We start from the raw sequence: 17,124 nt of genomic DNA, 5'->3' as shown, positions 1-17,124 counted from the left end.
GCGAAAAGCGAAGCGTCCTTATACGAGTACACTTTCAACATTCGTACGTAAAATTTCTTTGTTTGCAAGATACTCAATTTTTTTCATCGTAGAAAATACTGTGACACGTGGATACTAAATGGTTTGTAACCAAGAAATGAATTCAAATGAAGCTTCATGTCTTCTCTTATCGAACCGCAAACTTACTGAAGATCCCAGTATATCAAGGCAAGAATAGGGGGCTCGTTTGTATGTGGCCGTTATGTTTGTACAAATCTATTTAATAACTACATTGAACCACGGAGCTGCCTGCTGATAAATCAAAGGCATGTAACTAATTGGTACGAGATCGCTAAAAAAAATTATCTTATAAATAACTATCGCATTTCTACTTTATAAGCAAATGCAAATTTTCATATAATAGGGGCGTTACACGACCAGCGATAAGAAGCAACGCCCTGAATTTATTTTGTAAGTACTTGGACACCTAGTTGGCCAATCTAGCTCCAGCAGTGCGTGCAGAAACAACGAATTTTATAATTTTCGTGACTTTAATAAAAAAATGTATCAAAAGTGATTTCGTGTGGGATAATCGTGTATGCTAAAATACAATGTCATCTGACAGGATAAAACTATCCTGCCGCGTCTCGCTGCTGCTACAAATAATATTTTTCATAATTTATTTGGAAGATCCGGTGGATGGATTTGTTAATTCGTACGTCTAAGTGAAAATAAAGTGTTATATACTCCCCCTTTAAGTGCATTTTGTGTAAACAAACATCCTTCGCTTTCAGACCCAAAATTATAACGAAAGATGGCAATCTAATAGTGGAGTCTGGCCTGAATCGCAATATCACCTTTCGTCTGGATGGAACTTCTCGCATTAATATCAACGATGAGTACGATTTGCTGGATCTGTTGTTGGTGAGTGGAAAATACAATCGATCTTCGCAAATGCATAAGGATATCATCGAGTCGGATAATTTAGTGCAACTCTCCAATGAGTTATCCACATTGCGCACATTTGTGTTCGGTGCGGACGGTTTGGATAGACGTCTGCAAACGATGTTGAATAGGTTCGTTTTCGATTGGAGTTGTTGGGGGCGTTTTTGCTTAGAAATTTAAATCGTCTCGTTTCGTTTTTTGTATTGCAGGACACGCACGAATAATCAGTCACTGCGACGTGTGCAAACTCGTTTACAGCGCGTCGAGCGAAAGGTGCAGAGTTTGTGGGATCGGCTGGAATTGGATAGTTGTAAGAGTAATCCGTGCGAGAATGGTGGCACTTGTATAAATATTTTCAGTGGCTTCATTTGTAAATGCACGAAAAATTTCGAGGTAAGTACAGAATGAAGCTGAATCTTCTGAAGTGAGCCTAATAAACGTTTGTTGGTGTGAGCTGAGATTGAAATAGTTCGCCCACTGCATCTCGCCCTAACGAAGTTGTGTCGCGCCAGGTGCAGAAAAGTTCTTCCATTGCGCTCGTGAACGTTTTTGCTTTCGTTGGCTGTTTGTAGGATGAGTGCTTAAAGTTAATGACGTGAATTTAGTGATGCGATTTGAAAGAAAAATTCTCAGAAAAATAGACGATTAGAAGACGGTGCATACCGTATACGGTAAAACCACGCGTGTTTTAATCTCCGGCCAAAATGTAACGCGGTTTATAAAGTCGGAAAGATTACGGTGGCATGGACATGCCCTAAGAATGAGCAGCAAAAGAGTGACCAAAAAAGTTTTTAAAGTAAATTATGAAGGAAAAAGAGGCCGCCCAAGGCGACGATGGTTGCAAGACGTAGAAGACGATATACGAAATATGAGATTCACACAACATAGAGCGAAAGCGGGCTGTCGAGAGGAATGGAGGGGTATTGTAGAGGAGTCAATGGTCCACCCCGGACTGTAATGCCAATATGAAGATGACTTCTCTCGACTGCTCTCAATATTTTCTGACCTTTATGCGGCATCAACTCATCTCTGTGATTAGATTAGATCAAATTAGATTAGACTAGGTTAGATAAGATTAGATTAAATCTGTGACATACAAAATTTTGTTTTTGCTCATTCAGAGAGGACTTTGCTGTTCACGAAAATATCTTTAGCCGAAGAAGCATTTACGTAAATTTTATATTACTAGAAATACAACCAAATAAAGTTCGTTCAAGTTGTTTGTAATTTGGACTACAAGATAAAATTTGTAAGGCTTTCGTAATTCGAAGTTTCTTCATTTATAAAATTCTTAGCTAATCCCAAAAGTCAGACATTCATTCTATTGTCAGAATCATTATATCTTCTTCTTCGCGATAACTGTTTACGCGCTTTTAGCCGAGTTTAACGAAGCCAGTCGTTTCTTTTTCGTGCTCACCGGCGCCGGTTGGAAATATCAAGTGAAGCCAAGTCCTATTCCACCTAATCTTTCCAACGCAGAGGAAGCCTCCCTCTTTCTCTGCTAACACCAGCTGCTACGGCATCGAATACTTTCAGAGCCGGAGCGTTTGTTTCCATTCGGATGGCATGACCCAGCCAACGCAGCCGTTAGATTCAATTTAAATTATGATATTAAGCAAATTAGATGGAAGATCATTGTGAGCGCAAAGAAGAAGCACGCCTTTGTTGGAGAGATCCCGCGAAAGTGAGAAAGGGAGATCGAGGAGCCAGAACCAAACATTTGTTTTTTTCTAACCGCTTTTGCTACTTCGACGTCTACAGCTTTGATAGTATTTTTTTAACTCGTTCTAAAAACGATTGAATCGTCTGTACGAGCAATTGAGGCTTCCTTATTTCAATACTACTATTTTCCATGCAGTGAAGCTTCAATTTGAGGGGCGTTTCGAAAGACTCTTTGGTTCGAATAGTCAAGTAAATCTGAGATGGCTTGTCAAGCATTCGTTACAACTTTTCTTTTACAAAGAGGACGAAAAGATGAAAGCAAAGACTTGGCCAAGCTGAATGTATGGATGGTGGTACTCTGTAGAGTAGATTCAATGGGTGGACAACAAAAACTATGGCTTCTGCGAACTCAGAAGGCTCTGTCTGTACTTGGAATGAACAACTGGCATAAGCTCGTATATTCGAACTTTCTTTAACACGAATTTCTCTCCACGCAAACGTTTCTAGATGGACGTAAGCCATAAAAGGAATAGATGCCCGTTAAGTTTAACGGTGATTATGTATCTTCTAACTTCCATAAATCGTTGAAAAACCTTGTTATAATTCAAAGAGCAGTGCTGATTTGACAATCTAATAAAATATCTTCAAGTTTTCTTCCCTGTAGTTATATATAACCTAATCTTAAGCAAGCTCCTAGAATCTCCAGGGAGTCATATCATATAAGTCCAACGCCCAGCATGGATGATGTACCAGCCATCCACAAACGATTATTCTCACATACATCCCTCTGCTATTTCATTGGAGACCATCTCTTTTTAGGGTTCCACTTGCCAGAACGACGTCAATGAATGCGCTCTCTACGCCGGTACTGATTTGGGATGTCAGAATGGCGGTCAGTGTGTCAATCAACATGGAGGCTACAATTGTATATGCAGCGCTGGCTGGTACGGCACACATTGTACCGCACGAAAAGGTGATTGCATGCAGTCATCCACCTGGGAGCTTTGTGGTCACGGCACTTGTGTGAGTAGTAACGACGATTTCGGCTACAAGTGTATCTGCGATGCGGGCTGGAAAACAAATGGTCTAACGCCATCTTGTACCGTCGATGTGGATGAATGCACTGAATCGCATCCGCCGTGCTCTACGAAATGTATAAATTTGCCAGGATCATTTACATGTGCGCCATGCCCAGCCGGCTTGACAGGGAATGGTGTTAATTGCCGTGACATTGATGAGTGCGCTTTACAGAATGGTGGATGTAGTTTGAGCCCGCGTGTGGCCTGCCTCAATACTTATGTAAGTACTTACTTGTATGTAAGTAAAGTGAACAAATAAAAATAATTCCATATTTTATGTAGGGCTCCTATCACTGCGGCGACTGTCCACTCGGTTGGATCGGCGATGGACGTACCTGTGAGCGACGTGGCGGCAGCATTGACAGCAATGGTGCAACTGCAACCAGTTGTGCGCTCAATAACTACTGTCATCCATTGGCTAAATGCACCGAAGTCTCAAACACTGTGGTGTGTTCTTGTCCAGCTGGCTTGGTAGGCAGCGGTGTGGGATTAAATGGTTGCGTGCAAGGCACACAACAAAATTGTGCTGCATTGCCATGTCAGGTAAGGGACTCGTGCGCGTGCTGTCTTACATTAAAATGCTTTTATAATACGTTTTACATTTACAGAATGGCGGTACTTGCGTCGATTCAGGCGACACCTTTATATGTCTCTGCCCAATGGGATATCGCGGTCCAACATGCTCTCCCGTCGCCAACCCTTGCACACCGAATCCCTGTCACAATAATGGACGCTGTCGTGCCACAGGTGGCACACAATTCATATGCCAATGTCCACCTGGTTTCAGCGGTCGCCTGTGCGATAATCGCTATAGTCGTTGCGGTGGCATACTCGCAGGTACGACGGGCCATCTTAAGTACCCAGAAGGTTCACTTTATGAGCACATGGCTCAATGCGCTTGGGTTATACGTACGAACGAGTCACTCGTTTTGAATGTTACTTTCAACGCCTTCGAATTGGAAGATGCAACCGAATGTCGCTTCGATTGGTTGCAGATTAATGACGGCCGAAGTGCAGCTTCACAAATCATCGGTCGTTTTTGTGGCGCACACAAACCGAGGGGCGGTAACATTATATCCAGCAGTAGTGATTTGTATTTGTGGTTCAGATCTGATAATTCGACGGCAAAAGCAGGCTTCGAATTGGAATGGAATTCGGTGCCGCCGCAATGTGGCGGTATCGTAGATGTTAAATCGCATGGCACGCTCACATCACCCGGTTCACCCGGCAACTATCCGAAGAATCGCGATTGTCGCTGGCAGTTGAGAGCACCAAATAATAAGCGCATTAAGTTAACTTTCTTCAATTTACAAATAGAGAAACACGACAGCTGCAATTTTGATTACTTAGAGGTGAGTGAGAATTGTAGTGGTGGAGAGTACAGTTATAAGTGAATTTTCGGATCGGAGTGGCATCGCTCCAATACTGAGAAGCTCAATTACTTAGTAGGCTTTAAAAAGCAGTACATTTGGAGGAACATTGTCAGTCGCCGTAGCCGGGTGAACTCTTACTATTCGGTTACTCTGAGTTCAAAACTTACTGTAGATGTAAAATATGCAATGATAGAAAACGTTTTTTCCAATAGTGGTCAGCTCTTGGAAGAAAGGAAGGAAGTGGAAAATTTCTGGTCACATTTCTGTGCAGAAAAAGTTTCTCATAAAAGTAACCTGTTGGTTCCTTCATTTTTTTAGGTATATATATTACTTCTACATACACATATATTTTTCCTTTTTTCTCATAGTTCCTAGGTGGAACATGGGGCGTCAATGAACAAATTATAATTTGGTTTATTCAAGGCTAAGTTTTGGTTTCTCTAATCTGTTCATTGTTAACTTAAGATGAGTAGAGCATTGACATTCTGCATCCAAGCCTGGATCTGGGGTTGCCGCTTTGTCTCTAGGCTGGCAAGGCGTAGGCATTTCCGCCTCGCTTATGGAAAGGTTATCCCACTTTTACTCGATCTTCAGAGCCCTGTCTATCTTAAAAAGGGGGAAATACGTCAAGATGAGGGTTATATTTGGGAGGGATAGGCTATATATTCGCGCCAACAATCCCATTTGCCCATGTTGTTGTTGTTGTTGTAGCAGTAACTTTTCCCTGTCAGTGTAGTGTAATCACCGGTCGCCTTCGTCTAGCTCATCTAACAGTAGGCCCAGGAAACTTGCTATTTCGCCAGGTTGGGTCCAGAGGAAGAGGGGTGTTAGGTAAGTGGGTTTGATGGGGCATGTAAAAAGGTGGTTAGTGTCGTGCGGGGTGCCTTCACATGCCGGACATATGTGCAGTATGACGGGTTCGATTCTGGATAGGTAGGAGTTTAAACTGCTACAGTATTCAGAACATAATTGTGCCAAGGTTATGCGGGACTCTCGGGGAAGTTCGAGCTCTTTGTCTGCAAAGGGTAGAGGTTGGACTCTGATCACGGCATTCGGGGGTCGCGAGCTTAAAAAGGTGGTAAGAGTCTCCCGATGAATATCGTTTATTGTCTGTCTGTACACTGTCCGATTCAGTATTTGTCGGTCTGTTTTGTCCTGAATCTCGTCAGCGTAATTGAGGAAGTGCCTCCTGATATGCCTGGGAATACTGGCGAATACTCAGCTTGGATATTAACTCCTTGGGTACATTTGTTTGTCCTAGAAGCGGATGACGTGTTTTGTTTTTACAAATTAATTTTTGTTTTCGATTTCTAATTATATTACCTGTAGTCATCTTAATATCTCTCAACTTATGTTACCAAAATTAGTTTCCTTTCATGGCCAATGTTTGCAGCTCTTGCTGTGGTGGTGCTGAGCGAACAAATTATTTGTTGGAGTTCCTTCTTTGCTGAATATAACTCAAAGCCTTATTTATCCAGTCGTTGCTTTTCTTACAAAACTGTCTGCCATGGAGTTTTTCTCTATCATATCTGAGCATTCAAAATAATAATTCCTCGCATGAGCTGCTTGAGCGATAAGAACTGAGGGCAAACCTTTATTCAAAAGAAAGCAAAGAAAATCTAATGTTTTAGATATAGAAAAAAGCTGTGAACATTTTGTCACAAACATTTTTTATTTATCAACCGTCTGCTTCGATATTTAATTTCGTACTCCTTTCAGGAATGTTCTTTAGAATGGTGGGCACAACAGGTTGAATGACCTCAATCGATTCATGATACTTTTCTTCATCTGTAAATGCAGTTCTGGGAAGAGACGATAGTCGCAGGGGACGGTTCATGGTGGGACGAAATGTTTTTGCCCTTTTGTCACAAGTTCACCCACAATTCAAAACCGATCGATCGATCGATTTTTCGCTTGGCTGTCAGCTTGGGCTAATAAAGACGTAAAGACTCGGTCGAAATGCGATACATAGAAGAGATGTATGTATGTATAGAAGGGAGAATTGCCGAAGGCTGCCGAATAAGGTGACGATACGGTGAATGGTGGGATGAAATAATTTGAGCATTTGTCAGCAGCTCACTCACAACTCAAAATCGATTTTTCGCTTGGCTGTCAGCGTGGGCAAATAAAGACTTGGTCGATATACAGCTGTCTGATGAATCCTCAACTCCATTTCAATATTTTCTATAATTCTTAATGAAGTTATGCACTTTTTCATTTTTGTCTAGAGTTAATTTATTTAATGGATGACCTGGTCACTAAGCATTTCTCTCACTGATTGAAATCGTTTATGAAATTCGTAAATTTTCATGCGGAATGAACAATCATCAGCAGTATATCGAATTCGAACATTTTAAAAAACGTGGCACCATAGGTTGGGTTAAGTTAACCCGGCTGGCATAAAACCACGCATAGACCTTGCAGTCCCTAGCGATACCAGATGGAGACTGACCTCTATTTAGATTTAAAGAAGATATCACGTAGGATATCAACGCTTGTAGCAAATCTAAGCAGTGCTGCAGGATCTATTCTGGAGATATCTTGCAGACACTCAAACTGTGGGCACCATAAATATTATTTAAGGGGGAAGTCTACTGTGGCAAGGGAAAAAACAGGCTTATTTTCCGGATTTTATTTCTAACAAAATATTGCTCGTACATAAAATCTATTTAAACTCTTATCTTTATTATATATTTAAGTTTTTGAAAAAAAAATTTTAAGTCAAAATATTCAAAATGGCCGCTGTGGCACTTCTGCAAGCGCAGGTCCGCTTTTCTTAGGTGCCTAAACGGTGTACATGAAATCTTACGTTTCGGTGATCTAAAACAAAAAAACAAAATATTGTTATCATATACATAGTATTGACTCTCGTCTGACGTAGGATTATGTCGATAAAAAATTTTGGCGTTGAAAAAAAAATTCTTGAAATTTTTTTCTTTTTTTTTGCCTAAAATTGATGTTACTATTGTTTATAACAATTTAACAAATAACGATATCAAAAAAATCCTATGTCAGACGAGAGACACTATTACAGAGAATATATAATTAAATTTTTAAGCTGATTCATTTATCAGAACTCGAGATATCGTGTACGCCGTATACAAAAACTTAGTTTCGAGAAAAATGCGTTTAAAGTTTCAGTTTTCAGCGTTTAAAGCTTTGGAGCGCTTCGGGAAAAGGTCGAAATTTCAACGAAGAAAAATTTAGCCAGCTGTAACACATATTGTACCTTATTTAAGAGGGTTCAAAGTATTTTTTAAGCTAATAAAAAAAAAATCGATTTTTTGAAAAATTCACAGTAGACTTCCCCCTTAAGTAAAATTCTTGTTTGGGTCCAGTGGTTTGGATTGTATATGGTTTTCGAGCATTCCGGCCTTCCGAGGTCCTATACTCCATAGGGAGAAACAGGAACTGATGATGATGCTGAGCAGAGTGTTCTGCCCTGCCCTAAGCAGTGTTGAATTACATATGTTTTCTATAGCCCAGCAGCTTCCAAGCGGAAGTGTATGCCAACTGTCTATGTGCAGAGATCAACTTAGACAGAAATTTTTAGAATGATCGAATTGCCATACAAATTGCGACAGTCAGGCAGCACTCATCCTGTGAGGTTAAGTCCTCACTGGCCCTTGAGTGCATCAATTGAACTTGTTAGGAACGCACAAACGTATACGGCTCATAGGGTCCCCAAGCCATAGGTGTATTATAACTGGAAATAAAGTAGCTGATGCATTGTCTAGAGGGGCTGCGGATTCGTTATTAATAAGGCTCGAGCTCTTCCTGGATATGGGATAAACTTCCCATCAACGAGAAGCTTAGAAGTGAACAGCTAAATATAAGAGACGTAAGCTGGCACGTAGTCGAATGGGTTGGTGCGTGACTACCATTCGGAAGTCAGAGAGATCGTAGGTTCGACTCTCGCTGAAAGGCCTGAACGAAGAAAAAGTTTTTTCTAATAGCGGTCACTCCTCGGCAGGCAATGGCAAACCTCCGAGTATATTTCTGCCATGTAAAAAAGGCTATACGAAGGGAAGTCCTTCTTGGTGTTCAAAAGAGGTTCACTCAACTCATAACCCTTCTAAGGGTAAACTGAGAATGCACACCGGTATTCTCACAGGTCATTACCGATTGCGCAGTTATCTGCACAGGATTGGTATATTAACGCTGACTCTTGTTGTTTCTCCGACCAGTCTCCGGAAACTCGGCTCCGATACATCTTATCTTGAATGTGATGCTATAGCAAAGAGAAGGTTAAAGGTTAAACATCCCGGCCAGATGCAACCAGAAAAAAGTCATATTAACTCAGCCCAACTCAGATCTATTTTTAGTTTAATAAGTTGACTGGTTTTGGGTGAGGTGTTGTGATGAGTAGGGTACACCAAACCTCATTCATTCATAACCCATTTATTTTAAGGTTTCAGTTATACCAACTACATTTTCTTCTTCTTCTGTTTGATGACTACATACCTATTCTTTGCAGATCACTGATGCAATTTCTAGCTCGTTAATAGTGAAATATTGCAACTCGACCGCACCGCCGCCGCTGATGCTACCCACTAACGAAGCCATCATACACTTCCACTCGGACAATGTGGAAACTGATGCAGGCTTTCAAATATACTATTCAACAGAAGAACGCGTGCCGGGTTGTGGGGGTACTTACACTACGAAAGAGGACGTCATTGTATCGCCGAATTTACAAGATGATAGTATATCTTGCGAATATGATATAAAAATGCCAATGGGTGAATCCATTAAAATTGTATTCACTAAATTCGAAATGGGTCAGGACGATTGTCTGGAGGTTAGAATTTAAACATGGCCTGAAAACCGCCAAATAAGAAATTACAATTTTAGCTTTTTTATAATTACTTACTTTTATTATCCAGTTCTTCGACATACATCCCAGCACGCACGAGCTAATACTGCAGGGCAAATACTGTGGCGGCTATGGCGGTGTACCGCCAGTAATCTTGCATTCTTTGTACAATGCAGTACGCATGAAATACTTCGCAAAGGGTGGCAAATTCGAGTTAAAATATTCAGCTGGTAAGTATTTGTAGTTTCGACGAACTGTTGCGAGGGTAGGTTAGCAACTAATTTACTTTCATTTCAGATTGCTCTTACAATTTTGATAGCGAAAGTGATGCAGTACTTTCACCAGCCTATCCGGCGTTGGATAACATTGACCGTTTTTGCAATTATAAAATTGCAACTGAACCAAACACCGTTATATCGGTTAAATTTATTGATTTCGATCTTGACGATAGTAGTGTGGATGCAGACGATTGCACTTTTAGTTCACTTCGGGTAAGTAAATGGTATTTTCTGTGTGGGGTTTGATAGTCTAATTCCGTAAAAACTAAATCTGCTAAACGTACTCGCCGATGTGCCAAGGGATAATCTATATCTCTTGGAGGTAGCGATCGCCGAGCTGGTGGAGTGTTTCCTCTTTCGCTTGTAGTAGAGCTCTTAAAAGCTCCTGTCCATTTAGAATGCTCTCTAAGAAGGAAAACCGCCTTAATGGGCAAGCGAGCTCTCTGAGTTTAGAGTCTCGTGACGATGCCTATTTATAGGGCTAAAAGATGCACCGAGGGAAAATCTAGATCTCTCGGAGGTAGCGATTGACGAGCTGGTAGAGTTTTCTCTCTTTCGCTTGTAGTAGTGCTTTTGAAAGCTCCTGTCCACTTAAAACGCTTCCTAAGAAGTAAAAACCGCCTTAATGGGTAACAGAGCTCTCTAAGCTTCGAGTATCGTGCCAATGCCTATTTAATAGAACTAAAAGAGTTAAGTCTCCCTCAGGATGGGAACTGTATAATGCGGGGCTAGGAATCTATAACTCCAAAAATAGGAAAATTAAGAAGGGACTCCTCGAGAAGCTCCTGTGAAAGCGTGGAAGGCTGAGTGCCATGAGTTCTCGAGGTTTAGACGAGTTCTATCAAAGAGAAATGGAATGTTGGGCGATGAGCGGCGAGGAATCACTAAAGTTACTTCTCATTTTCCGATGAATCCAACGTCTTGTAACACCAGTCTGGGAAGTGTTTCAATCGCGACTCCTAACCTTGGCTGGTTTGCCGATGAATTGGCTAATCGTGGATCAGCGGTTTCCCCACAAGGGCCAGAACCAATTATCGGAATCAGTTCCGCAGGAATCATAAATTGGATCAGCGATTATGTATGCAATTTATGTAAAGAGCGATGGTCCGGTCTAGAACGCTGCAGAATTGTAAAGTGTTTTGTGACATGTCCGAATAGAAAACTGTCAAACTTTCTACTAAAACTTGTAAGAAAAGACGTTCGGTTGATGGTCGGTATTATTATAGGACACAACCCATGGGGCCAGCGAATAACCACCATTGGAATCATTGAGGACCCAAAGTGCCTGTCTTGTTTGGCGGAGGCGGATAGCGCTGAGCACTTTCATTCTGAGTGTCCTGCCTTTGCTAGAGTAAGGATAAGAGTTTTGGGTTCCGATGTCGTGGGAATGAGTAATATTCGTTCTCTAAAACTGGAGTATATTTAAAGATTTCCCAAAGAGTCTGGAAAATTCTCACAGGACTAACGACCTATATCTCTGTCTCTATTCTTTCCTATCTCTTTCTCTGATAGTTTTATCCTTCTCTCCTTGACTATCTATGCCCTTTGCAGAACTCTAAGTACAATGGGCTTTTTAGAGTTAATGTTTTAGGAGCCACCAAACCTCTTGGTGTTCCTTGGCCCGACCTATTCAAATTTCAATTTAAACCATGGCTGGTTATTGGATAAGCGCCGCCTAGCTTGGGCCACTGACACCTTCAAGCCCTTCAAATCGCCTTCTCCCGATGACATCATGCTTGCTTGTGTATATTTGAAAATATATACCATTTTCGTTTTTAATTATAAAAGTAGATTTCATAGCTTTTAACTATTTTTCGCCTGCCAGATCAATGACGGTCTCAATCAGAAGGTCATGGGGCCCTACTGCGGCAATAACACACCACCTGTGGAGTTTGTCTCCGAAACGAATATGTTGGTTTTGACTTTCCGTACTGCCGTTACTACCTCTGGTCGAGGATTTAAATTGGAATATCGTTCCATACCGATAGGTAAAACCGATTGTGGTGGCGTCTTTACTAAACCGGGCTATAAAATACGTTTGCCGACTGGCGAAGATGATACATATCTAAACAATCAGGAATGTTACTGGGTTATAATGGCGCCAGAAGGTAAAGGAATTATGATCAATTGGCAGTCGTTTAGCATGGAACAGACAATGGATTGCATGTACGATTATGTGGAGATCTATGACAATTTGGGGCGTGAGGAGAGTGATCGACCATTGGGCAGGTAAGTGCATGTTTTTAAGGGGAAAGAGGCTTCCACAGTTGTGGATATTATAATGAAGAGTTGAAAAAATTTAAGTGGATTATTATAAAAGTTACTAATATGCCAATTTGTTCCGCTTATGAAGTCTGAGTTTTAAAAATATGTTTCAAGATGGAACAATTTTCAAAGGTAGCTCTTAAAAAGTCACAGGCCACAATGAGACTGTCAAAAGTTGTATGTGAAAGGCGGCACCTAAAAAGTTGATATGGGTACCATGCCACAGTGAGGCTGCCAAAAGTCCCATGGCTATTAGCTGTCTAGGTACATCCTACTGAAGGGTGTGTTCTCAAAGTGAAAAGAGAGTGCGCGTGTCCTTTCGATTACCTGCTAATAGTTTAACATTTCATCTTGCAAGGTCCTTCTGTCTACGAATGGTTCAAAGGCTGTCAAAGGAAGTTTATCAAATTAACTAAGATTGAACGCTTGCTATCAGCTGGACTCTTACAAAGCACTGACCGATGGCTAGCAATTCATGTTCAAAGGGCCAAAATAATTTCGAGCCCTCAGCCGCAGCTCCCGTTCCAGCGCTGCGTGGTACTATAAGTTTAAAAAAGAACATCTAGTCCGTACTGCGGCACAGCTATTTGGAATACTCTTTCCAATTGATCCTGTTGTTTTCGTGTAAATGCATTTTGGGGACATGTTGCTGGAGGGAGAGTTTTTGACTGGCTAAAATTGCGGATCGTTTACCTAGCATAGACCCGACTGTCATGGAAACGAGTTTCATAAGCTTTGATTTCACGATGCTAACATTCGGACATCTCAGTTGCTTAATGTTGGATGTAACAGCGTAGATGGGGAAGTCTACACGGAGACCCCAGTCACTGACTACTGAATCGTTGTAATACCATCCAACCTAAATGAAGTGCGAACATCCATTAGGCGACACACACAAGCAACAAAGCCACTGGAGCAGACGGACTTTCCGCCAAGCTATTCGAAGCTGGAGGCGAAGAGCTGGCAAATCGCATGTACCAGCTCCTTTGCAGGATATGGTAGGACTCGAGCATATCAAGCGACTGGAACCTGAGTGTGCTTTGCCCAATACATAAAAAGGATGATCCTGCAATCTGCGCAAACTACCGCGAGATAAGTCTGCTTAATATCGCATGCAAGGTCCTGTCGAGCGTATTGTGTGAGAGAATGTAACCCATTGTCAACAAACTGATCGGGCCTTATCAGTGGGGCTTCAGACCTGGTGAGTACACCAGAGACCAGAGTTTCACAATACGCCAAATCCTGGAAAAAAACGCACGAAAAACAACTCGACACACACCATCTCTTCGTCAATTTCAAAGGCACCTTTGATAGCATGGATAGAAATCATATGTATGCCGCTATGTCTGAGTTTGGTACCCCCGCAAAACTAATACGGCTGTGTAGAATGACATTGCGTCTTACCATAAACGCCATCGGAATTGGAAGTAACCTCTCGTACCCGTTCGATACCAAGCGAGGTTTCAGACAAGTTGGAAATTGCTGGAAAAAATCTTTCGCGCTGCCGAGCTGAACCGCATTGGTACTATCTTTTATAAGAGCACTATGCTACCAGTAACAGCGCAGTATGCTCGGCATACTGTAGTTTTAAGCGAGAGGTGAGCAATTTGGTTCTTACTGCGAGTGCGGGTAAAATAAAGTACCTGCTGTCAACGTAACGTACAAGGAGCCTTCACATTTGGGACAATATATCAGTGTTGATAACCAGCTAATCGAAGTTGTGACGAACTTTGACTACCTTGGGACCAGCATTAACAGCATAAATGACGTCAGTCTGGAGATCAAACGGAGAATAACTCTTGCCAACAGGTGCTACTATGGGCTCAATAGGAAATTGAAAAGAAGAGCTCCGCCTCTTGAACGACCAAATTGACACTCTACAAAACGCTAATCATTCACATCCTGCTATATGGCGCAAAAACATGGACGATGTCAACATGATTAAGTTTTGAGAGCTTTCGAGAGAAAAATTCTACGTCAGATCTTTGGCCCCTTCCACGTTAGTGAGGAGTATTCACGTGGAACAGCACGCTGTAAGAGTTATTTTAGGCACATGAACATAGTTATGCCTGTAAGAATACAGCGGCTACCCTGGCCTGGCCATGCCACCCGTATAAAAGAAGACACTCCAGCTAGGCGAATTTACGACACGACCACATCTCCGTGTGAAGGACCAAGTGCTGCAGGGGCTGTCATTATTCAAGATTTCCAGCTGGCCCAAATGAGTGCAGGACAGAAAAAGCTGGCGCGCTATTTTTGATTCGGCCAAAACCGACACACGGTTGTAGCACATAAGAAATTTTTACAAGTTATCCTGTTCAGCTGACGTATTTTCCCCCTTCTGCGGAGCAGCTGACTATTTTTTTTTATTCTACTAAATGTCAACAATACACAAAAAAAATTTCAGCCGGTATTAAATGAGTTGTTAAACATTTTTTTTCGACACCTTTCGCAGCATTCCACGCACGTACCCACCGCTACTGGACCAGGTGACGGTTGGTTTCATCATCCATTGGATGGCGTCTGCCTTTAGTATTAAAATCAGTCGGCATGAAATGATGAGGTCAAAATGACCCCTGTCTCCCGGACTACATATTAAGTGTCTTTCCTTTTCTTTTCTTTCTTGCTTTCTTCTCTCTAGTTTTATCTGTCTTGTTTTATTTGCTGATTGTCGAATAAGCAGACATATTCTACTTGCTCCATCCATTTTAGGTACTGCGACACACCGCCTTCTTTCTCAAGTCACTCACGCCTCCTAACACTGAAATTCGTATCAGACAGCTCTGATTCGGCTGGCGGTTTCGAGGCCACTTACGAATTCATAGATCTTACTAAACAATGTGGTGGCGAAATATTCTCCTCCACAGGAAGAATTTTTTCTCCCGACTATCCATCCAATTACACAGATACCATTGACTGTATTTGGGTAATCAATACTCCTGAGAATACACAAATCAAACTGGATATTCTCATGTTTGAGCTGCAATCGAGCGAACACTGTGACAAAGACTGGTTGGAGATCCGGTAGGTGTAGCCTTATGAATAGCTTAGTGGAAATGTTTGTTGACACTAACATGCGTATTTATCTTCTAGTAATGGCGGTTCGGCACAATCACCATTGATCGGCAAATATTGTGGATCTTTAATACCACGTCAAATACCATCATTCACTCATCAGTTGCGGTTGCACTTCCATAGTGATAGTTTTCGCAGCGCGCGTGGATTTCAAATACACTGGTATGTCTTCTCGAATGGCTGCGGTGGTAATTTGAAATCGGATGCTGGTGTAATCGCGTCACCGCGCTACCCAAGTGCTTATCCACACAATAGTGTTTGCGAGTGGCATATCCAGGTGCCAAAAGGCTCATCCATACATTTTACTATTGAAGATCTAGAGATTGAAGAATTGTTCGAATGCCATTACGATTATTTGGAAATCTATAATGGGCGTAGCGCCTCTCATCCGCTACTGGCGAAATTGTGTCATCTGGAGAGCCAAGAATCCAAACAGCTTTTCACCACGAGCAATGAGGCATTGCTACGTTTCCATAGTGATAGTAGTCAGCGCGAACGTGGCTTTCTATTATCCTACTATTCGAATTGCTCACGAACTATTAACGATATTAATGGTGTGATCGAAAGTCCAAACTTTGGTAATCCCTACTTCAATGATCCCATCAACTGTTCGTGGACTATTCAAGCGCCAAAGGGTAATCGCATCGTACTACAGTTCTCACATTATGAGAAACGTGACGGCGGTCGGGATGTAGTCTTCAAAGAGCCCGGCAAGAACGAAACTATAATGCATCTACTATCGCCAAATGACAACTTTACTACAACTGGAAACATACTGACTATTATACAGAATAGCAGTTGGGTAAACTTTCGCTTGGAATATATTATGTTCGGCTGTGTGCAGATATTCCATCGCGAAACGGGTGAATTCCAATCGCCAAATGCTCCCCTACCCTATCCCAACGACGTGGAATGTATGTGGGAAATAAGAACCACGCCGGGGCATGGCGTTGAGTTGACGATATCGGATATGGACATTGAAGAAACAGTTAATTGCACCAATGATGCGCTAGTGGTAATGTATAGTAAAATATTCCTGCTAATATAGAGTTTTGCTAACTTCGATATTTGTCGTCTTTAGATATCCAGCCATTCTCACAACAACAATTATAAGGAGCGTCATTGTGGTAGCCAGACGAATTTGGTTATCACCAGTTCGAGTCATATCCTGTTCGTACGGTTCTTCAGCAATAAGGAACATAATGGGAAAGGTTTCAAAGCGACCTACAAAATATTGAAGTCACGTAAGTTTTTTATCACGTTACCAAGGCGCATCCATTAAAGGTGGTGGCACTAGACCAACAACAATATTTTCTACGTTTGATTGTCAAAGTATTGGCAATGAAAAAAAAAAAAATGAACTCGCCTTGCTTCATTCTGGGCTGACAGCCACATGTACACGGCGAAAGAAAAAAACAAATCAGCTGATTTACCGATACTACCTTTAATAGATTCGCCTTGTCACGTGACCAATACAGTTTGTTAAACTATTTTCAAGGCTGGCTATGCCGGTGAACAAAACCGGTTTTTTTTATTCAGGCAGCCTTACACAGAAATTAATTTCACACAACTTTACTTCATTTAAATCTATAGTAAGTTCACATTTTAAAGAGCGCGTGAACCAGCTTTTTGAATATATCAGCCCGAAACTT

The 17,124-nt window shown here is 41.6% G+C and overlaps 1 protein-coding gene across 1 annotated transcript in view; it reads left to right on the top strand.

Annotated features, from left to right (window-relative positions):
* The first annotated feature begins 498 nt into the window (after positions 1 to 498).
* Positions 499 to 17,124, top strand: part of LOC128856998 (cubilin homolog) — a 37,645-nt gene continuing 21,019 nt past the window's right edge. The window contains exons 1-13 of the mRNA XM_054092496.1: positions 499 to 694; positions 774 to 1,055; positions 1,134 to 1,317; positions 3,406 to 3,885; positions 3,948 to 4,208; positions 4,274 to 5,017; positions 9,516 to 9,839; positions 9,925 to 10,084; positions 10,152 to 10,345; positions 11,958 to 12,361; positions 15,110 to 15,421; positions 15,491 to 16,487; positions 16,554 to 16,716. Coding sequence (XP_053948471.1) covers positions 591 to 694; positions 774 to 1,055; positions 1,134 to 1,317; positions 3,406 to 3,885; positions 3,948 to 4,208; positions 4,274 to 5,017; positions 9,516 to 9,839; positions 9,925 to 10,084; positions 10,152 to 10,345; positions 11,958 to 12,361; positions 15,110 to 15,421; positions 15,491 to 16,487; positions 16,554 to 16,716 — 4,609 coding nt within the window. The 5' untranslated portion in view covers positions 499 to 590. The remainder of the gene's footprint in view (positions 695 to 773; positions 1,056 to 1,133; positions 1,318 to 3,405; positions 3,886 to 3,947; positions 4,209 to 4,273; positions 5,018 to 9,515; positions 9,840 to 9,924; positions 10,085 to 10,151; positions 10,346 to 11,957; positions 12,362 to 15,109; positions 15,422 to 15,490; positions 16,488 to 16,553; positions 16,717 to 17,124) is intronic.

Source organism: Anastrepha ludens, chromosome 3 (genome assembly GCF_028408465.1).
Source record: "Anastrepha ludens isolate Willacy chromosome 3, idAnaLude1.1, whole genome shotgun sequence".
NCBI lineage: Eukaryota > Metazoa > Arthropoda > Insecta > Diptera > Tephritidae > Anastrepha > Anastrepha ludens.
The sequence above is the reverse complement of the archived record's forward strand: the minus strand, read 5'-3'. Positions and strand labels throughout refer to the sequence as shown.